Source organism: Nycticebus coucang, chromosome 4, assembly GCF_027406575.1.
Source record: "Nycticebus coucang isolate mNycCou1 chromosome 4, mNycCou1.pri, whole genome shotgun sequence".
Taxonomy (NCBI): Eukaryota; Metazoa; Chordata; class Mammalia; order Primates; family Lorisidae; genus Nycticebus; species Nycticebus coucang.
The window spans coordinates 46,937,313-46,964,859 of NC_069783.1; the positions used below are offsets into that span (position 1 = coordinate 46,937,313).

At 40.7% G+C, this 27,547-nt stretch overlaps 1 protein-coding gene across 3 annotated transcripts in view; it reads left to right on the forward strand.

Moving 5' to 3' along the window:
- Positions 1-3,022: 3,022 nt before the first annotated feature.
- PPP1R21 (protein phosphatase 1 regulatory subunit 21) overlaps positions 3,023-27,547 on the forward strand; it is an 80,680-nt gene continuing 56,155 nt past the window's right edge. For 2 of the 3 annotated variants that reach the window (XR_008379628.1, XM_053588918.1), the window contains exons 1-7: positions 3,057-3,226; positions 14,564-14,632; positions 17,458-17,604; positions 20,384-20,485; positions 21,877-22,041; positions 22,328-22,386; positions 23,710-23,804. Coding sequence is in view for 2 of the 3 variants with exons in the window: in XM_053588918.1 (XP_053444893.1) it covers positions 3,170-3,226; positions 14,564-14,632; positions 17,458-17,604; positions 20,384-20,485; positions 21,877-22,041; positions 22,328-22,386; positions 23,710-23,804 (694 nt within the window). In the remaining variant the exon portion in view is untranslated. Of the gene's footprint in view, positions 3,227-14,563; positions 14,633-17,457; positions 17,605-20,383; positions 20,486-21,876; positions 22,042-22,327; positions 22,387-23,709; positions 23,805-27,547 lie in introns of all 3 variants that reach the window. The other variant, XM_053588916.1, reaches the window with a different exon arrangement.

The following is a 27,547-nucleotide window of genomic DNA, read 5'->3' on the forward strand; positions in this document are numbered from 1 at the left end:
TTCACTTTTTTTTTTTTTTTTTTGTAGAGACAGAGTCTCACTGTACCGCCCTCGGGTAGAGTGCCGTGGTGTCACACGGCTCACAGCAACCTCCAACTCCTGGGCTTAGGCGATTCTCTTGCCTCAGCCTCCAGAGTAGCTGGGACTACAGGCGCCCGCCACAATGCCCGGCTAAAGGATGTTACTTTTGCTGGATCCTGTATATATTGCAAATATCTTCATCCATTCTGTGGCTTGCCTTTTCACTAACTTAGTAATGTTTTTTGAGAAAGAGATTCTTTTTTTTTTTTTTTTTGTAGAGACAGAGTCTCACTTTATGGCCCTTGGTAGAGTGCCGTGGCATCACACGGCTCACAGCAACCTCCAACTCCTGGGCTTAAGCGATTCTCTTGCCTCAGCCTCCCAAGTAGCTGGGACTACAGGCACCCGCCACAACGCCCGGCTATTTTTTGGTTGCAGTTTGGCCGGGGCCGGGTTTGAACCCGCCACCCTCGGTATATGGGGCCGGCGCCCTACTGACTGAGCCACAGGCGCCGCCCGAGAAAGAGATTCTTAATTTTAATGTATTCAAATTTATTAACTGGGATTTTTATAACAGTGCATCTGACAAAACTGGACTAGACAATGCAAAATACCTTTCTAAATTCAGTAAAATAAAATTACATAGGCTCTCTGTCTGAAGTTACACATTCTTTCTTTGGAGTGTTACTTCTGGAATGGTGATTTTTTTTAATAATTGAAAATTCTAATATTTTACAAACCATGGAAACATACTTACCATATTTATTTCTGCCACTTGGTTGGTGCCATAGAAAACAATTTAATAATAGTTAATTATTTAATAGTAATAATAATTAAATAGCTATTTAATAATAGTTATTTCATAATCTTAACAATTATTGTTCAGAAAGTTGCTGGACAGTAGGATTTGGCTATTAGCAAATTGAAAAATATAGGCTTGGCACCTGTAGCACAGTGGTTACGGCTCCAGCCACATACACTGACGCTGGTGGGTTCGAACCCAGCCTGGGCCAGCTAAACAATGACAACCTTAACAAAAAATAGCTGGGCATTGTGGGGGGCACCTGTAGTCCCAGCTACTTGAGAGGCTGAGGCAAGAGAATTGCTTAAACCCAAGAGTTTGAGGTTTCTGTGAGATGTGACTCCACGGCACTCTACCAAGGGCTACATAGTGAGACTGTCTCAAAAAAAAAAAAAAAATAATAATAAAAGAAAAATATAAATAACATTTGTAAAAGTATGTAATCCTCTTACACACTACAACAGCTGAAAATGAACATAGACTCAGCCCTTCACCATACAATTCCTGGCTTACTAACAACCGAATAAGAAACCAAGATGGTACTGATAATTTTTTTAAAATCATGGAAAATTTCAAGCATATATATATATATATATATTTTTTTTTTTTTGTAGAGACAGAGTTTCACTTTATTGCCCTAGGTAGAGTGCCGTGGCGTCACACAGCTCACAGCAACCTCCAACTCCTGGGCTTAGGCGATTCTCCTGCCTCATCCTCCGGAGTAGCTGGGACTACAGGCGCCCGCCACAACGCCCGGCTATTTTTTGTTGCAGTTCGGCCGGGGCTGGGTTTGAACCCGCCACCCTCAGTATATGGGGCCAGCGCCCTGCTCACTGAGCCACAGGCGCCGCCCTAAAATTTCAAGCATTTTAAAGTGCCAATATAACATCCCTGTACCTATTACCTAGATAATGTTAACATCCTGTCATATTTACTTTAAAAAATTAAAGAAATGAAAATAAAGTTTATGTTCCTTTGCTCTCTCCAGTTTCATTCACCTTTCCCTTTTTCTGACTAGAGGCAATTATAATCCAGAATTTGATGTGTATTGTTTTAGTTGTTTCTGTATTTTTAGTAAGCATTCCTATAAACAATACAAATATTACTTCCTATTTTTAAAATGTATCTTTCCACACTACAGTATACCATAATTTGCTTTTTACATTTAACATGTTGTTTTGCCATGTTGATATACCCTCTGCATACAGATAATATGCAGATATATACAGATCTAGGTCATTCACTTTAACTGACACATTGTAATTTACAGTATACATATGCTCTAGATTCATCCATGCCTCTATCAATGAATATTTCAATGCTGCAATGATGCAATGTCTACTAAAAAATATTTAAATGAATGAATGGAGGCAGCCTTTTAATTCAAGCAAAACCGGCACAAAATATCTCAGGCAAACTAATTTTTACTTCAATTCTCTAGTTTTTTTGTTTGTGGTTAACGTCCACTCCATCTGCATGCATGGCAGATGCATGGCAGAAATCATCACCTGAAATTTCCTAACGGTCTTTTATTCAATCCACTGAAAGAGACTCTGATGTGGTGTGCGTAGGAGGTACGGTGTGGGTGGGGGGATGAAGTGGGTTAAGAACCGACACAAAGAAACCTCAAAGTCAAAAATACTGAAGACAATGACGGTTTGTATGGTTAGGAACAGGGAGCAACAGCATCATAAACCTGGGCGAGGTCCGAGAGTTTACAGTGTAGGGCATGTTCTGTGTCACCACTCCCGGATAAGGAGATGGCAGAACACGGAGATCTTTCTCTTCAAGCTTGTTCTGAAAGATGTAACCATTAAACGCCAGGCGGTTGCTATGGGAACCCCGGAGGTCCGGGGTGGGGAGGTGGCTAGAATTCCCGATGCGCTTTGAATGTTTCTTCTTCCGGTCCTCTGTCCTTCGCAACCACCACCCGTCTCCTCGGTCCCCCGCCCATTCTGTAGGCCCTCAGCATTCTCTGTTCTCTTCCCCTCTTGAATACCTCCTTCTGGGTTGCAGGTCACCATCTTGTACCATGCGTCAAGATGGCGCCCCGGGTCCCAGGACCAGATCCCAGGCACGCCGGCGAGGCTGCGCGCGCACGTACTCGGGCGCGGGAGGGTGGAGCGATGACGACAGACGCCTTCCCGCCCCCAGTAGTCGCTCCGCCTCGGGTCCCACTCCGCCTTCCTCCCGCCCCGCGAACCCGGAAGTGGAGGAGGAGTCTCGGCGGCCTTGGCCCAGCGAGCAGACTCTGGCTGAGCCCTACCCCGGAGCGTGTGTGGGGTTGGGGGCGGGGGGCGGGCTGAAAGGCCTGGGCAGCCTGGCCCGAACGGGGCGGGGGAGGCCATGGCCTCGGCAGAGTTGCAGGGGAAGTACCAGAAGCTGGCTCAGGAGTATTCGAAGGTACCCATCGTGGGCGGGGAGCAGGGGGTCCCCGGCCCTGCGGCTTCGGGTTGCCTTGGCAGGTACTTGTCGGGACGGAGGGATTCTGTGGAGGGGCACTCGAGCTCGCCCCTCTGCCCTCCGCCGCCTATGTCCACCATTACCGTGCATCCACCTGCAGCTCCCAGGAGATGGGGCTGGGCGGTGTCTGGGTCCGTGTGCATTTCTGCAGGAAGGTGCTGGAGTTTAATTCTTCCTGTCACTGAAGTAGCGAGCTTGGGACTCTAATGTCAGAAATCCTGGCTTCCTGCCTCTAGTGCTGGCCGGGAGGGGAAGGATAAGGGCGTGAACCACCCCTCACCTGGCTGCTTCCTCAGTTTTCTTAGCACAGTGATGGAGAGTATCAGCCTTTTCTCCCTGCCCCACAGGGGTGACATGAGGTTAAAGAGACTTATCTACCCCTGGATCAGTTCGAGAGGATAGAGTCATTCGTGTAAACTGCTTCACTGGGAATGGGTGGTTACCAATGTATTCAGTGCTTTGGCAAGATGTCTGGAATGATTGTAAAAGCTTGAGGGCTAGGGCTGTGTCCTTTTCTCTCCCTTGTCCTCCGTCACCTGGAATGGGACAGAGCACCCAGCAGGTGCTTAATAAATATTAAACAAAATAGGGACTGCCCCTTTGCCATATTCATGTCATCAGTCTTTTAAATGATGGAACCCTTCCCTTGAGAAAGGGTGGTGCAGTTTCTGGGCATGGTGTTTCTGCCTTAAGAATATTCTAATGAAGTTATTAAAGCAGAAGCTTAATCTTTGGAAATTGGTTCACCAGTTATTATGCTTGGTTTTCAATGGAGTATGGAGCATTCATGGAGTCAACAGGAATATTTAACCCCTTTTTACAATTTGGAGAAATTGAGACACTTGCCCATTTCTTTCTTCTTCTTCTTCTTTTTCTTTTTTTTTTGCAGTTTTTTTTTTTGGCCGGGGCTGGGTTTGAACCCACCACCTCCGGCATATGGGGCCGGCACCCTACCCCTTTAAGCCACAGGCGCCACCATTGTCCATTTATTTCACTCAAGAAATATGGTCACTCTAGCCAGGGCGACAGCTTGAGACTTTGTCTCAAAAAGAAAAAAAAAAAAGGAAGGAAAACTGCCATTTGACAAATTTGGTTAATACTCTGTTCTAGGCTTAGTGCTCCGGAGCACAGTAGTTATGGCACCGGCCACGTGCACCTAGGCTGGCGGGTTCAAATCCAGCCCAGGCCAGCTAAACAACAATGCCCACAGCAACGAGAAAATATCCAGGCGTAATGGCAGGTGCCTGTAGTCCCAGCTAGTTTGGAGGCTGAGGCAAGAGAATCACTTAAGCCCAAGTGTTTGCAGGCTTTGAAACAGGATCTGAAACTATAGCTTTTTGCCATTAAACCAAATATTTGTGATTTATTTCTTTTGAACAATACATTTTTCTTTTTATTTGCATAATATAGGATCTTTTATATATTTTATTGGTTCTATTCTTGTAATTTAAATTATAAACGTTTTAGCTTTTATTGTTATTTGCGAACTATAAGCATAAAGAATACATACCTATTTTTAAATTGGTACAAATATGAAAAAAATATTGTTAAAAAAAAGAAATATGGAACAAGGAGAGATGAAATATACGTTGAAAAAATCAAACCTGTGCCTAAACATACAAACTTAAGTCTTCACCATCAAATGGGAGCCTTTTGAGATACATCACTTGCTTATTCCAGTGGTGCTACCATTGGCAAACATTTTTGTATTTCCATTTGAAATTGTTTTAAGAGCCTTTGGCGCAATGTCGGTGATGGCAAGTTTTCATCCTTTGAGGGAGTATTTCCTTGTTTTAAAGGGCCATAAGTTTGGAACAAATCCGTATGATGAAGTGGGGTGGGTAAAGGATGGCAGTGCTCAAATTTGGTTCTATTAGTTTTGGTTGAAAATGTTGTATGAATGTAAAATAAGGGGTCTGATTTTCTTCTCCAGAGAGTAAACAAGTTCAGAAGGCAATTTCAAGTAGCAAAAGAAGAGTTTCAAAAATGTTTTGAGCAGGAACTTCATTGCTGAAATAATTTTATTGCCTCCCAAAGTAATACAAACTCAAAGGTTTATTCTTTTGGCAATGTAGGCTTGTTCAACAGACTCTGAATATGTGCCCCCCTGTCAGCAGTCTGCCAGTGTCTGTTGAGCAAGGCAGGTTCCAGCTTAATGAGTCCCCTTTAATAGAATATTTAACCATGGTAAATAATTATGACACAATATGATAAATGTTACTTCAGTGGGAGCACAAAGAAGACATTGTAAGAGTAGAAATTACTTGGCTTGGGGGGTAGAGATGAGGGAAGGAGGTAGTCGTAGCTTCCAGGCACAAAAACAGCCTATGTTGGCTAACATGAAAGCTCTTCAAGATAAGTGGCAGCAAGTGGTGACCTGAGGTTTGAGAGGTGATTTGGATCTGATGGTAGAAGGATATGGATGTCAAATAAGTGTGAACTTTTATCTTTTGAGTAATTGTGAGACATCAAAGGTTAAGCTGGGGAGTGACATTAGTTTTAGGAAGGAAACTGTTACCCATGTGGAGGATGGATTGAAATGGAGGAAAGACTGGTGAAAAGAAGGCCAAACAGGCTGTTGGAATAGTTCTGGGGAGAGTCATGTATTAAAGTCAGTAACTTTTGAGATGGAGAAGAGGGACTAGGTTGAGGAAACAGTTAATTCCTCTTTTTTGATAGCACTAAACTTAAGAAAGCTATGGAGTGCACTCATCCTTGTATCTCTTTCATTTCTGGGGAACTTGGTGGGCTAGGAAAGACTCAGAATTAGCCCTGAAATTCTGAGGTGAAGGGACAGGATTGCTTCTAATACAGTGAGCACTGGCAAGAAGGGAGTATATTAAAGGTTAGATGCAGTGGTGAAGTTTTAGGGTTGGGAGGCACATTAAAATTGTTATTCATGGCGAAGCGCCCATAGCACAGTGTTTATGGTGCCAGCCACATACATCATGGCTGGCAAGTTCAAACCCGGCCTGGGCGAGCCAAACCTCATTGGCAACTGCAACAACAACAAAAAATAGCTGGGTGTTGAAGCGGGCACCTGTAGTCCCAGTTACTTGGGAGGCAGAGGCAAGAGAATTGCTTAAGCCCAAGAGTTTGAGGTTGCTGTGAGCTGTGACATCGCAGCACTCTACCAAGTGTGACAATAGTGAGACTCTGTCTCAAAAAAAAAAAAAAAAAAGAAATTGTTATTCACATACTAGCTTGAAGTGATTTGAGGGGGGTAATTGCTGAAACTTTCTAATGGAGATGGATTGGCTAACGTCGGCAGATGCCATGCTTTTGGAATAATTATCACCCAGATGAACTTGGAGAGTTAATCAGGGTAGAATCTGGGGACACCTGTGGGAAGAATACGCAAGGAGAAGGGGGAGATGTTAAGGGGACTGTAGGAGGTCTGCCAGGATTGGAGTTATTTCCCCTACAGGGCCAGAACATCTTTTTCTTTTAATTACAATGTGATGGAAATTTCAGAACATAAAATAACAGAGACTGGTCAAAGATTTCATGTGCTTTTTAGTCTCTTGTCAATTCTGGTACCAGCCGATTTCTAGATAAGATCTGTGCTCTTTTCAGCTTTTTATGGGAGAGACCAGCCCACACTTTCTCTACCTTTTTATTACTTTTCCCGGTAGAGAAATTGTGGGCCCATACTGAAATCCAGTTACATTGTTCTGTCTTATTTGGGATACTAAGGAAAAAAGATTTCCTCTTTATCTGTAGAAGGAAGCCTGCCTATCAAGAGAGCAGCAAGCATGATCTTTAAACCAAGAACATTTGCAGATTCTTCTTATTCTTCTTTAATGCAGATCTCAGCCGTGTTCCAGGAAAGAGCTATTCCTTGCTTCAGAACTGTGGTAAAAATTTTGTTTCCCCTTGAGAAGGAAAAAAAGAAGGAGCTTCCATAAAACTGTGGAATAACACTGATCCTTCACCTCAGGGAGGAAAAAAAGAGAGAGTCCAGTTTGATAAAAGATGAATTGTATATAGGCCAAAGCAGATGGGAATTGCTGAGGCAAACAGGTTGCTGAAACAAAGTGTTGTGGAAAGATCAGTAAAAATGGAGAGTAAGACCCCCAGTGGTTTGTTATATTAGGAAGTCACAAAGACTTTCAAAATTTGAAGTTCAGTGGGGTTTGGGACTGGGGGAAGGTGTGTAGAGCCTGGATTTTAGAGGTTTATAAATTTAATAGATGCAAGCTATTTCTTTGAGATCTAAGGGAAAGCTAATCAAGGCTTCAGTTACCTTGTTATAGATTTAGAATGAAAGAACAGGGTGGCGCCTGTGGCTCAAGGAGTAGGACGCCAGTCCCATATGCCAGAGGTGGCGGGTTCAAACCCAGCCCCAGCCAAAAACCACAAAAAAAAAAAAAAAAAAAAAAAGAATGAAAGAACATTTCTTACTTGCTGTTTCTTCCATGACCTGCTCTGTTTCTGATGCTGTGGTGTATCTTACCATGAAGAAGAGAAGTGACAAATAGTCTGGCTTGTTTGATTTCAGCCTGCTTTCTTTGCAGAGCACTCTTGGCTGACACTATGGCATGTGGCTAATAAGGTTTCAAGTTCTGTCTTTCCACTGTTTGTGTTACCCCTGGTCAGTGATTTACAAAGTGTGAGTCCTGAACCTGCATCATCAATGTCTTCAAAATATAAATTTCCAGGTCCACCCTGGACCTCCAGAATCTGAAACTGGCAGTGGGACCCAGCAATCTGTGTTACAACAGACCTCTCCAGTGACTTGGATGCATGGTGACATTTGAGAATCATTGCCCAGGGAATGCTATCAGGGTAGTAGCTTTTGCTGAGATAAAGATAATCTTTTTAAAGTTCTTTTTGAGGCAGTGGGAAAGCCAAACATTTATTATTTCTTTATAGTTTACTTTGTAATTGGTGCTTCTTTTAGTTTCAAAGGGAAATGCCTTTGGGAACTTTTTAGGGTCAGCTTTGATCCCAGGTCTTTGCTCTTCATATAACAGTGCTTGGCAGAACCTGATTAGTCAGTCACTCCTATAAGAGAAATAGATTTAAGAGCTGAAGTGGATTTAAAATTGAGTTATCAGCCTTTTCTTTCTTTCTTTCTTTTTTTTTTTTTTTCCCTAGTGTGTAGGTAAGGCTCGTTACTAAAGCTAGCTTGGAAAACAGCTTTGTGTTCAGTGCTATCCAGTGGGATTTTCCATGAGAATGGAAATGTCCTATATCTGTGCTGTAGGACATTGGGGCAGCTAAACTGTAAGATGTGGGAGTGGGGTTTTTGTCCTAGTGATTTTCCCTGCAGGAGGGCCTGTCTGAAAGGAGACTTTTCCTACTTCAGTGCCAAAATTACCCCCAGGTACATAATATGTAGCCTACACATACTTTATCTTCTTCCTGGGATAGGAACAAGTAAGTAGGCAGAGAGAAAGGCTAAGTAGTATTTCTAGCACTTTAGAATGTTTAAAATGTTAGAACTGGAAGGAGTTTTCGGATCATTCAGGCCAGATACTGAAGATGGGGTCTACAGATGACTTGAGTATTCTGAAGCTTTGAATCAGGGTTTTGGTGGGTTGGTTGCACACATCACTTCATAATGAAGAAAAGGCTGTGTGTTTAAAGGTTTGTTTTATAGGGCTGTAAAACATGTATAAATGTCAAAATGTTCATTGCATGGAAACAGCCGTGTAAGAATGGTTTTAACACAGAAGATTATTGAGGATTAGCTGAGAAAATGCATGTGGGTGATTTTCCCCACCAACTCCAACAGTTTGTGGTTGAAAGTAGTAAATCCCGGGCGGCGCCCATGGCTCAGTGGGTAGGGCACTGGCCCCATATACTGAGGGTGGCAAGTTCAAACTGGGCCCCGGCCAAACTGCAACAAAAAAATAGCCGGGTGTTGTGGCGGGTGCCCGTAGTCCCAGCTATAGGCAAGAGAATTGGCTAGGCCCAGGAATTGGAGGTTGCTGTGAGCTGTGATGCCAAGGCACTCTACTGAGGGTAATAAAGTGAAACTCTGTCTCTACAAAAAAAAAAAAAAAAAAGTAGTAAATCCCTTATCTTGGGCCAGTTATTCTATCAGATTATCTCTGAGTGGCGTGAGAGAAATCACAGTTGGCCTACAGCCACTCTCTGTAGCTGGAGACAGGGCTTGTGATAGGCCTGACTGAGGTTGGGCTTGTTCCAGAATTGGCTTTAGATAGAGCAGCCAAGGTACTGGTCATTAGAGAGGCTCAGGGCTTTTGAGGATTCTTGGTGTCCAGTAGGACCTTGAGGTTCAAATCATTTGGAGAAGGATCTTAAAAAGGAATTGTTAAAATAATGACAATCTCTTATATAATAAATTATATTTAAACACTTTTTATATATAATATTTAATCACAATAATATTGACCACAATAGTGTCAGCATTTGATTAATAAACTAAAAATTTCTTGAGTGCCGCCTTTATCCGTAGCATTGATTTTTCATTGTAGGCAGGAACTACAAGGAAGTACTGTAGTCTCTACCATGAATAACGGTTTAAGTAGCCAGATGGGAGATGAGTACAGAAACATAGATTATTAAATGTAAAATTGATTACTTAACAGGCAAAATTAAAACTGAATAGTTTAGGCCAGGTGTAGTAGCTCATGCCGGTGATCCAGGCGCTAATCTCTTTGGTTCCATTCCGTGGAGGAATAATACCTCTGAATCCCAACTTTGAAGAGTCCTCTTAATCTTTTTTTAGAACAGAAGAGGATGACAAAGTGAGACTCTGTCTCAAAAGAAAAAAACAAAAAACCCTGAATAGTTTAATAAGAGATGTCTTGTTAACTAGTAACTGCCAAAGGAACTTTGAGGCATAAGCTCATTGTAGGCCACAGAGAGTTGTGAGGGAAAAATTGTGGAGGAAGAAGTACCAGAAGTAAGAAGTAGGTGTTAAGGCAAGGCATAGTGGCTCAAATCCATAATCCTACCACTTTGTGAAGCTGAGGCAGGAGATCGCTTGATCCCAGGAGTGCAGGTATGATTGCACCCCTGCATTCCAGCCTAGGCAGTAGAGTGAGACTTTGTCTCCTAAAAACATTTTATTTATTTATTTAGACAGGTTCTCAGTTTGTTGCTCTTGGTAGAGTGCTGTGCCATCATAGCTCACAGCAACCTCAAACTCTTGGGTTCAAGCGATTCTGTTGCCTCAGCCTCCTGAGTAGCTGGGACTACAAAAGGCGCCTGCCACAATCTCCAGCTAGTTTTAGAGACAGGATCTTGCTCTTACTCAGGCTGATTGAACTCCTGAGCTTAAGCAGTCCACCCACCTTGGCCTCTCAGAGTGCTAGGATTACAGGTGTGAGACACCATGCCTGGCCTAAAGAAGATTTTTTAAAGGAAAATTAAGATTATTATTTTTTGTCATAATCAGTTATAGTAAATTTCAAACGAGTTATTTGAGGTGGCACCCGTAGCTCTCAGTGGGTAGGGTGCCAGCCAGATACACTGAGGCTGGCAGGTTCAAACCCAGCCAGGGCCAGCTAAAACAACAATGACGACTGTAACAACAACAAAAATAGCAAGGTGTTGTGGTGGGCACCGGTAGTCCCAGCTACTTGGGAGTCTGAGGCAAGAGAATCGCTTAAGCCCAAGAGTTTGAGGTTGCTGTGAGCTGTGACGCTACAGCACTCTACCCAGGGTGACAGCTTGAGACTCTGTCTCGAAAAAAAAAAAGTTATTTGAAAGTTTCAGTTTGCTTTTTAAAATAGTAGGCTATTCTGTTTGCTTTAAGTAGTCTTCATTGTGCCATAGATGTAAGGTGAAGTTCTTTTTGTTGTTTTAGTGGCTCCGGTTCTGGTCCTACAGAAAATTATGGGCTCAGTGGATGTAAAGCTTCATCCTTGGTCTTCAAAGCAGACATTAGGAGTGCTAAATACCACACAAAGAAAACATAAGAAATTGTACATCAAAGTTAGGACAGGCATATGAAATGAAACATAAATACTGAAGTAGAATTGCTATTTTTTGGCTTTATGGGTTTGAAGGTATTTAAAATATTTATTATACTCTGTTATCTAGGTAGCACATTATTCAAGAGTATGTTGATGCTGCTTAAAAAGTGGAACACTGTATTATGGAAGTCAACATTAAAGTAATATTTCTTTTGAACTTCTAGAGCAGAGGTCCCTAAACTTTTTCTGTAAATGACCAAATGGCAAATATTTTAAGCTTGAGGTCATAGTTTGTGTTGCAACTACTCATCTCTTTCATTGTCACTGAAAAGCAGCCCTACATAATACATAAATGAATGAGTGTGGCTGGATTCCAGTAAACGGAGATGGCAGTCCAGTTTGGCCCTGGGTCTTTAGTTTGCCAACCCTCGTTCTACACTCTAGAAGGTATGTTCAAACAGGGATATCCAACCTTTCTTCTTTTCTGCTGCACATTGAAAAAATGAGAGTTGTCTTGGGCTACACATAAAATACACAAAAAATAGCAACACCCCATCTGTGTTATTTTTTTTTTTTTCTTCTTCTGTGAGATATGGCCTCACTATTGCCGAGTCCGGAGTGCACGGGGCATCATTATAGCTCACTTGCAGTCTCAAATTCCTAGGCTCAAGCTAAGCTCTTGGCTCAGCCTCCTGAATTGCTGGGACTACAGATGTATGCCACCACGCCTGGCTAATTTTTCTGTTTTCTATAGAGATGGGTCTTGTTGTGTTGCCTAGGCTGGTCTTGAACTCCTGGTCTCAAGCGATCCTCCCACATTGGCCTCTCAAAGTGCTGGGATTACAGGCTTGATAACACTGTGCCTGGCCTATGCTACTTTTTTTTAAAAAGCAGGAAATAGGAATATTGCTAGTTATCTTCAAATATTTGCTTTTTCATTTCCCCCATATCATTTACTACAATGCCTTACACCAGGCAAACTGTAATAAACATATCTGTTGTTTCTGAGTTCATTCTGGTGATTAGAGCTCTCTTTGCTTTTGTGGAGCATTTTACAGTTTTTTGAAGCGGGTTTCTTACCTAGTTTTCACAGTAGACTTAGAGGAAGGAAGGTAGAGTAGATGTGCTTACCCATTCTGTAGACCAAATGTAGCTGAAGCTCAGAAAGGTTAAGTGAACTCTTCAAGTTTATGTAGTCTAGTAAATGGCAGAGCAAAGATTGGGGCCTGCTCTATTGTGGTACTGAACTGTGATCTTTAACTTTCTAAAAATAGAAGGTGCTATCTTTTTAGTATGTCTTTTGCTCAAACTGTTGAATATCCCACAGTATGCTTGCTTTCATTTTAGAATCTTAGCTAAATTTTCTATTGAGTTTTAAATACTCAGTTCAAGATTCAGCATTCAAATATTCCTACTCTTTTGGCACGGAAAAGTCAATTCTGTTCTCTGTTCTAAGGAGATAAATCTGAGCTATACAAAATTAGAAATAGATTTTTTTAAAAACTTATAGATAAAACTGTTCCATTCTTCAGTTTCTCAGAGAAGAACCTGGTCTTTCATGGTCTCTGAGCCCTCAGAATATTACTCTGTAAACCTTTTGCTTCGGCTGCATTGGTCTTACATATTTATACTTATATGCTTTGTATTCTCTGAGAATACTTCTTATAGTGGTAGTTATATAGATGTATGCATAAATACAAACTTATGAAGCTGCATAACTTTTTATTTGTATGCTTCATTTAAAATAAAGCCATTCCTCAATTTTTAATAATTAACTATGAAAAAAAAAAAGCCTAGGGCAGCACCTTATGGCTCAGTGAGTACAGTGCTAGCCCAGCCCCATATACCAAGGGTGGCGGGTTTGAACCTGGCCCTGGCCAAACTGCAACCAAAAATAGCCGGGTGTTGTGGCAGGCGCCTGTAGTCCCAGCTACTCAGGAGGCTGAGGCAAGAGAATCGCCTAAGCCCAAGAGCTGGAGGTTGCTGTGAGGTGTGACGCTACGGCACTCTACTGAGGGTGACAAAGTCAGACTGTCTCTAAAAAAAAAAAAAAAAAAACATGATTGCAAGAGGGACTTTACCTAACAATTGCAATCAGTGTAACCTGGCTTATTGTACCCTCAATGAATCCCCAACAATAAAAAAAAAAAAAGAAAGAAAGAAAAGCCCAATTTTTACCTCTTTTTCTAAGGTTTACCCCACCTCTCCAGCTCACTGTTTTTCCTACTTAAATGTAGCTTTGTAAAATAGTAACCAATATTGTCTAATTGGCATTATGGCTCTGGAGTCCAAACTGGTAGGGTCTGAATTTCAGCACTGCTGTGTAACTTCTACATCTTTCGTGTTCCTCATCTGCAAAATGGAGATAATTAGAGTACCTACTTTGAAGGACTGTGAGGAATAGATGAGGTCACATATGGGAAGTGCTTAGGATGATACCTGATATATAAAAAGCATTCAAATATTAATAAGTAATTATTATTAATATAATAATTTATTTTTTTTTTTGGAGGCAGAGTTTCCTTCTGTTGCCTAGGCTAAAGTGCTATGGTGTCATCATAGCTTACAGCAAGCTCAAACTCCTAGGCTCAAGCGATCTTCCTGCCTCAGCTTTCCAAGTAGCTGGGACTATTGGTACCCACCACAGTGCCTGACTAATTTTTCTATTTTTAGTAGAGACTGGGTCTCGCTCTTTGTTGGGCTGGTCTGGACTCCTGAGCTCAAGCGATCCTCCTGCCTCAGCTTCCCAAAGTGCTAGGATTATAGGTGTGAGCCACCATGCCTGGCCTATTATAATAATTTTTAAGTTGAGCCTGCTTTTTAGTTGCTTTTGAACACCGCCTCAGTGATGACTGATAACATGTCTGTCATTTCTGTGGCCATCATTGATAATGACATTTTCATGTCTGATTTTAGACACAGTGTTCCTCTGGGAATGTTTTGATGGCCCACATTTTGATTTTCTGTACAGTTTTTATTGCATAATTAGTCCAAGTGTGTGTATTTTACAAATGAATGGCGTGCCAGAATTTAAAGAAAAAATGTCACATTCAGTACCTTATTATTTATTGTATTAGTTTGTGTTTAGGGACTTGACTTAGTTTCATAGAAAGGATGATGTGCTAGAAATTGGGAGACGTAGATGTTAGTCCCACTTTTGCTATTGATTAGTTTTATGTCATTGGGCAACTTGGCCTGTGCGTCCTTATCTTTAAAATGATGAATTATGGTATCTGTTACCTTCTTTGAGGCTAAGATTTTTTTGTTCTCATGTATGTTAGGTAGTTGTTCTGTGTCATGATCTCTATAAAATAGCTGAAGTGATGTCCTTGATTTAACTGATGGCTTTATTTTAAAAATTAATTATTGCTATCTATGTTTTCAGCTTCGGGCTCAGAATCAAGTCCTAAAAAAAGGTGTTGTGGATGAGCAAGCAAATTCGGCTGCTTTAAAGGTATGCAACAGGATATTTGTGTTGTGAGGGTTAAGTTGGTGTTTGGTGGTACTCAAAGCAGAGAACTCAGCTGGTTTTCTGGGTGAAAGTCCCCATTCTGACACTGATTCACTAGGAATGGAGGGTGGTAATGTAGTTTTTTGTCATTAACTTGCTTAGGTGTAAATGTGATGGACTTTGATTTCCTTGGTTAAAAATTACCAAAAAAGTATGATTTGACTTTAATACATTTCTTCTATACTTTAAGGCCTTTATTTAGCCCACTCAGTTCATCTGGATTAGTGCTTCTTATCTGGCACCATCACTAGATAGCACTCTGAGGGGGGCTATGTCATAGTCATATTTGCATCCCCAGCACTTAGCAGATGGTAGGTCCCTAATAAATGGTTTGAATGTATGAATCATTTCTATCAATCTTGCCTTTGGTTGAGCTACTTTATAGTAATCATCTGGTTAATCAGTATACTCTGAGTGACATATTTTATCATTAGCACCTCAGTTAAATGAGGAGAGAAATTGATAGGAGATGAAGGAATTTGTTTCTGCCTGAGGTTAGTAGGCATATAATAAACACTGCTTATTGATATTTAAATGGATATATTCTGGGGTATGGATTCCTTCTTGGCCAAGTTTCAGTTAAATATGCTGCCTACCTTGCTCTTTCACTCTCTCCCTTTCTTGCTCCTTCACCTCTCTTTGGACAGGTAGGATTAAGATTCCTTTTACTTTGATCTCTTTGTGGAGTAGCCCCCAACCAGCAGTATATCATATATCCTATGTGGCTCCACTCAGATAACTTAGCCCCAGAAATATGTCTTTTTCTTAGCCAGTGTTGGGCCCTGCATTAGAAAAATCCGTCTCTGAAACTGCCCTCTCTCAGGTGCTTTACCACAGTCTCCGGGCTGAGATGATTCGGAACATTCCACCCACACTTCCAAGGCTGTCTGTACCCAAGCCAAGATTATTAAAAAAGAAGCTTTATAGTCAGGATTTGTAGTCAAGTCACTGAAGATCACTATCTTTTCTAATGTTTAAAGCTATTGCTGGGGCAAATATTTCCTAGCTTATTGTAGTAGCCTGCTCTGGTGTTTGACACCCTCCTGTTGCTGGTTGTATTTGATCAGCTGTGTGGATGTCTGTCATCTTGTTCCATCTATTGAGCACTCAGTATGCCAGACGTTTTGCTAAGTCCTTATATCCATTTTCTCATTTAGTGTTCACAACTCTGTGAGGTTAGATAACATTATGTTCCCCACTGCAGAAACTGGAGTTTAAAGAGAGGTTAGGACAGATGTTTTCTGAAATTAACAATTGGTTAACAGAATTGGAACTTTATTCATCTAGTAATAACTAGTTCTAAGAATGTAAAAAACGTACTTTTTGCTTTACTATTTATTATAGTGGTTGTTATAATTTATAGGAATGTGACAATTTGCCAGTTTGCTAGAGAGGAATATTAGGATGTCTTTTGTTATAATAGGCTTTTGATTTTATTGAGTTTGGCTCTTCAGTGAGTTTTGGATATAGTAAATATTTATTGATTTGAATTTCTTTGGTTTGAAATAAATGATAATTTGGACATGGATTGTGCCTAAGTTTACCTTTGAACTTCAAGTAAAAATTAAGGACGTAGCTCACTAGAAAAGAACACTGTTGAGTGGAATTAAAGCACACCCAAAGGAGAATAAGCATTATGTATGGTGAGCTTGGTGTGTGTGCGTAAATAAATGCGCATATACCCTCACCATACACAATGAGCGCAAATTGTTCTATTGCTTAGCACTGCTTTCAACTTGAAAATTATAAATATCAGCCTATGGGCTCGGCGCCTGTGGCTCAAGTGGCTAAGGCACCAGCTACGTACACCTGAGCTGGTAGGTTCGAATCCAGCCCTGGCCTGCCAAATAACAATGACGGCTGTAACCAAAAAATAGCCGGGCGTTGTAGCAGGTGCCTATAATCCCAGCTGCTTGGAAGGTGGAGGCAGGAGAATCACTTGAGCCCAGGAGTTGGAGGTTGCTGTGAGCTGTGATGCTACAGCACTCTATCCAGGATGACAGCTTCAGGCTCTGTCACAAAAAAAAAAAAAATAAAAACAGCCTATGGTTTTAAGGTCGCTGTTTCAATATAGTTAAATCATCTATTCATTAAAACATGACCTCTTCTTAAGCTTTATAATTATTTGTTTCAGTGGAAGTAATAAAAGGTGAAACACTTACTTCTCTAAATATATAGTAGTATATGGCCACCTATGTTTATCAGTGAATACATCATCTGAAAATACTTTTGTTATGATAATACTGGTTTTTATCTGTGGCATATCAGAATAGTTAAAGTAAAATTAAGTGTGTTGAAAGGACTTTATTTTGACTAAATTCAGAGGGACTTTATAGAAAAAAAGGAATATAAATATGTTTTTTCCTATTCTTGCTCGCTGAAAGGAATTAATAGTGAATCTCAAGTTCTCTTAAAACATTCAAGTTTATAAACATGTAGCCTCAGGTTTTGTGTCTGTATATTCCAATAGATATAATAGCATATAGCTGTGGATATTTTACTTTAAGTTGATGATGATATGTTACTTCTGCAAATGTTCTTTTTATTTTCTTTTAAAAATTTACTTTCTTGGGCCAGAAGATGATTTTTTCCCCCACAAAACAGAGCTAAAAACATAAAACCTGCAATGATAAACATAAAACTGGAATTCCCTAAAGCAAGAGGTTTTGATTATACTTCGGTGAAACAAAAATTTTTAGGATTATTATTGTTATTTCTAAACTTTAAGGCTAAGCTGTCAGGAATGGTCTGTTTTCTCTTTGATGTAGGAACAACTGAAAATGAAGGATCAATCTTTGAGAAAACTACAACAGGAAATGGACAGTTTGACATTTCGAAATCTGCAGCTTGCCAAGAGGGTAGAACTACTTCAAGATGAGCTATCTCTAAGTGAACCCCGAGGCAAGAAAAACAAGGTAGGTTCAGGAAAAAACATGTTAGTGTGACCTCGTCATCAGGCACAGACATGTATAGGCCATCCTAGTTTTAACAGAAGACCTCACTCCCAAATTCTCTAATGTTTCGTTCACACATCTGGATATTTGGTCAAAAAAGCAGACATTTACTATTAATATATATTATTATTAGGGAAATTTGCATGTGAAAGTCAGTTTTAAAGAATTAACTAGGAGCAGACACGTACATAGTTGATTTAGTAGCTGAGAAAAATTAGTGGCATATCTCATATTGGTCAAAAATTGTTCATCTTTTTTACTTCTTCAAAATTGTCATTAACCGCTCTTCCCCTAAGCGGCCTGAGGTGATCTGTGAAAATGGTTTGCTATTCACTTGACCCAGAAAACCCCACAAAGTCATGCAAGTCAAGAGGCTCAAATCTTCGTGTTCACTTTAAGAACACACGTGAAACTGCCCAGGCCATCAAGGGTATGCATATACGAAAAGCCACCAAGTATCTGAAGGATGTCACCTTAAAGAAACAATGTGTACCATTCCGACGTTATAATGGTGGAGTTGGTAGGTGTGCCCAGGCCAAACAGTGGGGCTGGACACAGGGTCGGTGGCCCAAAAAGAGGGCTGAATTTTTGCTGCATATGCTTAAAAATGCAGAGAGTAATGCTGAACTTAAGGGTTTAGATGTAGATTCTCTGGTCATTGAGCATATCCAAGTGAACAAAGCACCCAAGATGCGTCGCCGAACTTACAGAGCTCATGGTCGCATTAACCCATACACGAGCTCCCCCTGCCACATTGAGATGATCCTTACTGAAAAGGAACAGATTGTTCCCAAACCAGAAGAAGAGGTAGCACAGAAGAAAAAGATATCCCAGAAGAAACTGAAGAAACAAAAACTTATGGCACGGGAATAGATGCAACATAAAATAAATGCACATAACAGTAAAAAAAAAAAACAACAAAATTGTCATTAACCCATGGTAGGACAAATAAAATTAGAGATCTGTCAAAGTCTGACTGCTTATAAGAAAACAGTATGCAAACATTCATGTCTTAGGTTTGTCAGCTTATTGCAGATGTATTTTCTTAGCATTTATGAGGCTAATTTGGTATCCCTGTCCTGAGATTTAAAGATATATATTTTTTCTGTTACGGTTTTATATGGTGAGGCAAGATTGTTACTACTTTAAGATATTAGATCTGGTACTTTAAATATTCTATGATCAGGAAGTTTTTTTTTTTTTAAGAGTAGAGGTTAGTGATTGAGTGTTCAGTTTAAATCTTGTACATTTGGGGGGATAGCACCACCCAAATGAGTAGACCAAGGCAGCTAACAATAGGATGGGTACAAGGGAAGGCGAGAAGCAGTGACGGAAGAAGTGCTGTGTGGAGGGAAGAACGTGGCTTTGGAGTTAAGCCCAGGCTTGAATTCTTTGCCTGACATTTACAAATCTGTGACTTTAGGCAAAATTTTTAATCTTGCAACCTCAGTGTTTCCATCAGCAAAGTAGTGATGAGACTTTCAGGTTTGTTGCAGATTAAATGGGATCATGTAAAAGTGCCTAGGACCACATTTGCCACTTAGTGGGCAGTTGCTATGATTCTGTGTTAATACCTCTTCCCTATGTATTTTTCCTGCATGAGAAGATTTTCTAGAGTGATAGTGTTCGAATAAGAAGGGGGTGGAGGGACAGAGAAGGTATAACTGGTATGTATTAGAATCACTTGGGAAACTTTGTCAAAATACACATGTTCCAGAAATTCCGCAAGACCCTGGGGGAGGGAATATCCATCTAGATTTCATACATGCTCCCCAAGTTATTAATATCCCTGCCTAGGTCTGTTTATCAGAGGTTGGATTTGACACTTACAAATTGATTTTAATTAAAGCTTTCCAAATTTGGAAGCACTGAAGACCTCAAAGATGTCATTCAACTGTGTTCTTTATGCATGTCTTGTGTTCCAAACATGATAGATATTTAATGATTTTTTAACTACAACTGCTCCCTGTTCAGAGGGCTTTTTAATCACTGACTCACATTGGATCAGTAGGTGACTTCATTTTAAGTGAGGAGTGAGGGTACAGAAAAAGGGAGAGAAGAGTGGTGACAGATATCTGGGCACAGTTGCATTGTTAGACTGTTCTTTGAATAGTCACAGTTCTATGTATTACAGGAAAACAAATGTTCATTATTAGATCTTTTAAATAGTGCTATTCTTCTATGTAGAAAAAGTTAGCTTTGAGCTTTTTTCTTATGTTTATTAGCTTTATTTTATGTGGTTCTCTTTTTAAATTTAGAAATTTATGTGGACTTTGGTATAAACTTCTCTTTGCTGATGCTGTTACATAATTTATTAAAATTTCTTAATGGAGTTAAATAATCCAGACATACAGAATTGCTAAAAGTCTCGTTTCCCAAACCAAAAAGTCAAATTGAAGTGATATTATTAGCATGTTTACATTGCTAGCTTTCTAGGTCTGCTCCGACCTCCAATAGGACTACTCCTGAATTCTTTTGCAGAGAAAATAGTGAGCTTTATCTGTTCTTTTCTCTCTCTCTCTCTCTTTTTAAAAATCTCTCCTGCCCAACAGTATTTGCAGTTCTAACTTGTTTCATATGGGAAAAGTTAAATTATGGACTGTGTACCTTTTGCAGGATTGTTTGAAAATGGTGAACACGTAGAAGAGACAAGCTACTAAGGTGCTAGAGAATCTGTGTACCTTAGGATGTTTCTCTAAAGGATGAAAGTTATGTGGACATAACTTATTCTTTCCATCAGAAAAGTGGAGAATCTTCTTCTCAGTTGAGTCAAGAGCAGAAGAGTGTCTTTGATGAAGATCTGCAAAAGAAGATAGAAGAGAATGAACGATTGCACATACAAGTGAGAAAATCTCTCTGTTTGTTTGAATTTAAAAAAATGAGTCCTATGAACTGGAGAGGGGAAGAGCCAACATACATAGAGTGTTTTGTGTCTGTGCGGGTGTTTTAGTATCTCCTATGGTCTTTAACTATATGTAATATGTCAGTGTCATTTATGCTTTTTTTCTTTCTTTTTTTTTTTTTTGAGACAAGAGTCTCACTATGTGCCCTCAGTAGAGTGCTGTGGCATCAAACTCTTGGGCTTAAGCGATTCTCTTGCCTCAGCCTCCCACGTAGCTGGGACCACAGGTGCCTTTCACAATGCCCGGCTATTTCTTTTTGTTGCAGTTGTCATTGTTTAGCTGGCCTGGGCTGGGTTCGAACGTGCCAGCCTTATTGCATGTGGCTGGTGCTGTAACCACGGTGCTACAGGCGCTGAGCCATTTATGCTTTTCTTAAATCTCACAGGTGTCTCTATGTGGATGTGTGCTTTGAAGTGCTATATGGATTTGTTTGGCGTATAGAAGGTTAGCTTTATAACGTAACGAACGATACGGAAATGTGCAGAGTACTGGTCATTTTATACCAGAAGTGATTGGATGGATCTTTTAAATGGATGCTTATCAATAATTCATTGATGATTTGTTAGTTTTTATCTGTACCTTGGTTAGACTGTAAGGTCTGTGAGGGTTGACTTTGTATGTTTTGTATACTGAGCTCCAGGACAGGGCCTCACTCATGGCAAGCATTTATGGAATGTTGAAAAGTCAATGTCTGTTTCCAAACCATTGAGCATAGTCATAGAGTAGTATATTCAACTATACCTCCTGATTTTTCTTTGTCAGATGGTGAAGAATAAATGTACTAATTCTCAGTCTTTGAAAACTTAAAAAAATAAACTTTTGACCTCAGTGTATTTTGTGTCTAACTATTCATAATTCTTAGTATTAGAGTCTCAAGAAAGAGCTTTACCTGTTTTAGGAGTGCCACCTGTTGTGATTTTGACTATTTCATCTTGAAAGTTAGCCTAGCAGAAAAGTTATATCCTAATCAGTTGAATTTTACTTGTGTCAGAAATTGTTTGAAATAGAAATTCCTGAGATTGAGAGTTAAGAGGTTTAGGCTTTGGAGTAGGTTTCCTCTGTTAAATCCCATTTCCACTGTATTATAACTATGAGACACTGGGCAAGTTAGGTAACCCTTACAAACTCCAGTTTCCAAATCTGTAAAGAGGAATAACCACAGTCCTGCCTCTGATACACAGTGAGGACTGGAGGAGATAATGCCTGTGCAAGTTTGGCATGGTGAGCATGTGGAACCATGTGGGAGTTGCTCAGTGGATAGTCGCTGCTATTTTTTCTCTCGTTTATATATATTATATCGTGACAAGAGAAACTGACCTTTTCATTTCAGTTTTTTGAAGCTGATGAACAGCACAAGCATGTGGAAGCAGAGCTGAGGAGTCGGTTGGCTGCTCTGGAGACAGAAGCAGCCCAGCACCAAGCTGTGATCGACGGCCTGACCCGGAAGTACATGGAAACTATTGAGAAGCTGCAGAATGACAAGGCTAAGCTAGAAGTAAGTCCCACTGTTTGTGAGTGCTCTTTAAGAATAGTCAAGGCTAGGCGGCGCCTGTGGCTCAAGGAGTAGGGCACCGGTCCCATATTCTGGAGGTGGTGGGTTCAAACCCAGCCCCGGCCAAAAACCACAAAAAAAAAAAAAAAAAAAAAAAGAATAGTCAAGGCTTTTGTAAGTCATCTCTGCACGTGATAGTCATTCCAGGTGAGACTGTTGGCGGCAGTGTCTCCCGAGTGTGCTCCTATAGCCTGAGCCATCTGTTTTTTCTCTTTCTTCTAAAATGCAGGTAAAATCACAGACTCTAGAAAAAGAGGCCAAGGAATGTCGACTTCAAACAGAAGAATGGTATGTGGAGACTTAAAATCCAAGGGAGCTCCTGAAGTTAAGACCCAGAAGATCTGAGTTTTGATTTTAGAAGGTCCTCTGTCTTACCTGTCTCCCATTTAAAATGAGGAGAGGGGAGAAAGGAGTATATGGTTTCCAGGGCCCTTTTCACTTCTGAGATGGCATATTGTGTTTTGGGGCTCCTGTGCTGAGACCTGGATACATCATGTTTCAAACTCCTCTGAACAGAGGGGCCCTCTGATAGTTCCATGCAGGAAAGCTAATAATCAGTGTGCCAACCTTCTAATGGTGCCTTTTAGATAAAATAGAGGTTATGAGATTTAATTTTGACATATCTAAATTTTAAAATATTATTTAGTAATGCATGGTAAAGGCATACTCCAATATTTATTTGATAAATAATATAACATTTTAAGTTTTAAAAAGATTTATCAGATAACTTTCTCATTTAGTTACATTCGTAGAATTATATGTGTGGTTTAGATATGTGCATATACTTATAATTGAATCAAAAGCACAAATTATCAACTTTTGAGCTCAAAAAGATCTGATATGTATTTTAAAAAACTTTACAGTAATACTTGAATAAACATTTATGTGTTGTAAAGAGAAAAATATTTGATTTTGAAGTGGCTAAGATTACTTTGAGCTTGAGGAAATAAGATTGTACAATATCTGGGATTGTAGTAAATCTTCTAAACTTACACATCACTCTACTGAAGAATCAGGAACTTTAGAATGCAGGCTTGGTGTTTTTTTTCTTATTTTCGCCACCTTCTTCTTCTTCTTTTTTTTTTTTTCTTTTGTTGTTGTTGTTGCAGTTTGGCCGGGGCTGGGTTTGAACCCGCCACTCTCGGTATATGGGGCCAGGGCCCTACTCACTGAGCTACAGGCACTGCCCCTTCTCTTTCTTTTTTTGTTTTTTTGAGACAGAATTTCAAGCTGTCACCCTGGGTAGAGTGCTGTGGTGTTATAGTTCACAGCAACCTCCAACTCTTTGGGGTCAAGTGATCCTTTTGTCTCAGTTTTTCTTTCTTTCTTTCTTTTTTTTTTTTTTAGCACAGATGGGGTCTTGCTTTTCCTCAGGTTGGTCTTAAACTCATGAGCTCAAGCAATCCACCCGCCTTGGCCTCCCAGAGTGCTAGGATTACAGGCATGAACCATCATGCCTGGCCTTATTTTCATCTTCTAATGATCAGAGAAGTATCTTAGATGTCAGGCACAATTCTCTGAAAACCTGATACCAGTTGTTAAGGTGACAAGGAAATAAGGATTCATCTGTGATTGGTGATAATGTGGCTTTATATATTTTTTCTCTTTCAGTAAATTACAGTTAAAGAATCTTCATGAAGATCTGTCAGGTAGATTAGAGGAATCCCTATCAATCATCAATGAAAAAGTACCTTTTAATGATACAAGTAGGTATTATGTACAGTATTCCATTATTTGCAACTTTGAATCTCTCTGTGGCAGCACTAGTTAAAATAATTTCTATCTATTTGGCAATAGATGTGATTGGGCCAATAGAGGGTTGCTTTCTCTTTGTTCTTTTGTTCAGCTTTCGCCCTCATCTTCCACAGGAAGATTTTAAGTTGTCATGTAACTACTCTGAAGCCAGTCTTCTTGGAAGAGTCCCAAATCCACACATTTTTTGACTGCATGTCCCAAAGTAAAACTAACCTGCCCATAAAGGAGATGAATGTTTGTAAAAGAAAAGTTGTTGTTCATGGGGACAGGTTGGCAGTGGAAAGTGCATCTTCTCAAACTGATATCTTGGCCTCGTATCTCCTACCCCTTGGTCAATCCCCAGGTATAGTTAGGAAGCTGACTTGGGTGAGCCCTCCTTTCTTCCTGTTCCTGGGAATGGTCTGATAAGCTACATTCCTAAGAGCAACAAAAAAAGAACTTAAAACATAAAAATAAAACATTACATGTGTAACAGGTACCAAATTTGTAATTTGTAGATTAACAATTAAGCCAAAACATTGAAAGCAAGTAAAACATTTGTTTGGAGTTTGAGACCTACATTCAGGTTAATACACATTTCCTCTTTCTAAAGTCACATGGTTGAAATTAACTTTTTACTTCCCCTAATTTTTTCTTAGGGAAGACCTAAAGAAAAAAGAGGAAAAAAAAGAAATCAAAGATAGATAGCAATTTGATGTGGCACTAAAATCAGCCTGTGTCATAATTATATCAAAAACTCACAGTCCCTTTTGAAAACACCACCTGCTACTATTTTTTTACATTCATGTGAATAGCAGTGGCATACATTGATTCACTAGATTTAAAGCCCTGGCATTACATTTTCTCTTTAATATGTGTATGAGTTATTCATTAGGTTCTAATAATTTTCTTTTGAATCTGGGATTTATCCTTCTTTTTCTAGTACTAGTTGTTGCCCTGTTTTAGGTCTGGCTCATGTCACATGTGGGTTACTACTTTTAATCTCACAATATTTGGAGATCATTTGCTGAGTGCCTAGATGGGTGGGTAGAAGAGAATATGCAAAAATTTACAACAAAAATCTCTACCCTCCAGAAATTTATAATCTATTTAGATAAAGATAGTTAAAAAATTGTCTAAAATATAAACTAGGGCTTGGTGCCTGTAGCTCAGCAGCTAGGGCGCCAGCCACATACACTGGAGCTGGCAGGTTTGAATCCAGCCTGGGCCTGCCAAAATCAATGACAACTACAACCAAAAAATAGCCAGGCGTTGTGGTGGGCGCCTGAGTCCCAGCTACTCCAGAGGCTGAGGCAAGAGAATCGCTTAAGCCCAAGAGTTTAAGGTTGCTGTGAGCTATGACACCACAGCATTCTACCTAGGGTGACAGCTTGAGACTCTCTCAAAAAAAAAATAAAAAAAATATAAACTAGACTATGCCATGAAGACCCTCTTGGAATTTTAGAGGAAGGAGGTATTATTGCTGCTGGGGTTGTTGGAGGACGCCTTCCTGGAAAGAGTATGCTTTGAGCTGGGCCTGAATACATTTGCAGGTTTTATTGGGCACGGATGAAGGAAAATAGTCAGAAAATTGCCTAGTGTGGTATGTAGGATGAAAGGTGCCATCATGGCCGTAATTCAGCATGACAGGCTTGGTGATAGTCCTGGGTGGGTAGGAGGGCAGTGAGGGGTAAGTTTTGAAAGGGAGGATGGGACTGGACCCTAGAGTTCTGGACTGGGAACTTTATTCACAAGGTAGTAAGGTTGTTGGAGAGGTTTTTGAGCCAGGGAGTATCAGTAAGATTTGTATATTCACAAGGTAGTAGGGTTTTTGGAGAGGTTTTTGAGCCAGGGAGTATCAGTAAGATTTGTATATTCACAAGGTTAATCTGGCAACAGAATATAGATTACTCTAGGGTGGGAAGAAGAAGGCAGAGACTATCATTTTGATAGTCCTGGTGCTGTTATGAGATGCAGAAGATCTTGTGGAGGGAGAAAGAATAGCATAGCCTTTTCAAGGGTGCATGGAAGAGGGAAGAGGCAGTGAGGGGGAAGCAGGAAATAAAAGAGGTACAGGGGAGCAGGTTTATGGGAAAGGTGATAAGATCAACTTTGTTGCTGTTTATGCTCTGACAGATGGATGTGTTTCTGTCTAACTTTGGCCGTCCTGGGCTAGATAAGCCCCTGTGTTGGGGCAGTGGCTACACAGCGCCTGTGCAGGGACCTTGGCGAGTTCTTCCTCTCAGTGACCAGGAGGGGAGGGGCTGTGGCAACAAGGTTGGAAAGAACTCTGTGGTGCATGTCACCTCTAGGCATTGCTATGAAGAGGTTAGAGGTGAAGGTGAGAAGGCAACTAGGTTTGGTGGCTGGATTTTGTGACTTCAGGAGGACTATTCTCATTTGAGAGGAGCACATCCCTGCAGGGTATAGGTGGACACCAGATTTTTAGTACATGGATTAGAAGCGAACAGGTGCTGAGGAAACAAGCAGAGGAATGCTAATTTTAAAGCAGTGGGAATGAAGGAATGGAAAAAGACGAGAGACTGACCGACTGGCACAATAAAAGAAAAGGCCGCATGTGCAGGGGATGAGGGATGGCAGAGAATTAAGATGCAAGTGAAGGAAAAGAACTCACTATGGAGATAAGAGTTAAATGACCTGGCAGCAAATGCTTTTTTGATAATGAGATGATACTGAAGCTAGAAGGAGGGAGTGATTGATGGGCTAGGACCTTGAGCCCTCAGAAGCAGCTCTTATTTATTTATTTATTTTTTTGTAGAGACAGAGTCTCACTTTATGGCCCTTGGTAGAGTGCCGTGGCCTCACACAGCTCACAGCAGCCTCCAACTCCCGGGCTTAAGCGATTCTCTTGCCTCAGCCTCCCGAGCAGCTGGGACTACAGGCGCCCGCCACAACGCCCGGCTATTTTTTGGTTGCAGTTTGGCCGGGGCCGGGTTTGAACCCATCACCCTCGGTATATGGGGCCGGCGCCTTACCGACTGAGCCACAGGCCCCGCCCAGAAGCAGCTCTTATTAAGCGCCTAGGATGAGAGTTGGCTGAGGAAAGGGCACGTGAGCTGTGGACCTTGAGATGGAGGGTGGGAGCCTAAGAACCTTTTCACTTTAACTCTGATCATCTTGGCATAGTAGGGGGGGTGGCCATTCCGTCCTTTGGGGCAGGAGAGGAGAGGAGGAATTGTATTAATATTAGGGGCTTAAAACAGAAAGGGGTTGAAGTAAGTGTCGTGGGAAGTCTGCTAGGGTCATGGCAGTGAAATTATGGATTGCTGAACAGAGTTGAAGCTACTGGAAGTTAGCTGAATATGTTGTAGTGGACTCTGCTCTGGTTCTATATTAGCAAAAGTGTGGTTGAAATGATGGCCCAGGCCTAGAAGCAAAACAAGTAAGGCTGAAGGAAAGAGGACTGATAGAACAGAGAAGGTGATGTTGGCTGGGACATCAAGTGGGAATATGTAGCAATTTAGTAAATGGACGAGAACGCCACAGGAACTTTCAGAATCAGATTTTTGGCACTGGAGTCATTCTGACTGAGGACATGGCAGAGAAGGGCAGGTTTGAGTGACTGAAGTGGTGAATAGAGATGGGCCGATCATTATGAGGAGGTTGAGGAGGTGTCGAGTCAGGTGTGCAGAGGCTGTCAGAGGTTGATGACAGACTCATGTAGAAAGGAGCGTGTGAGAAAGGTTTTGGAACC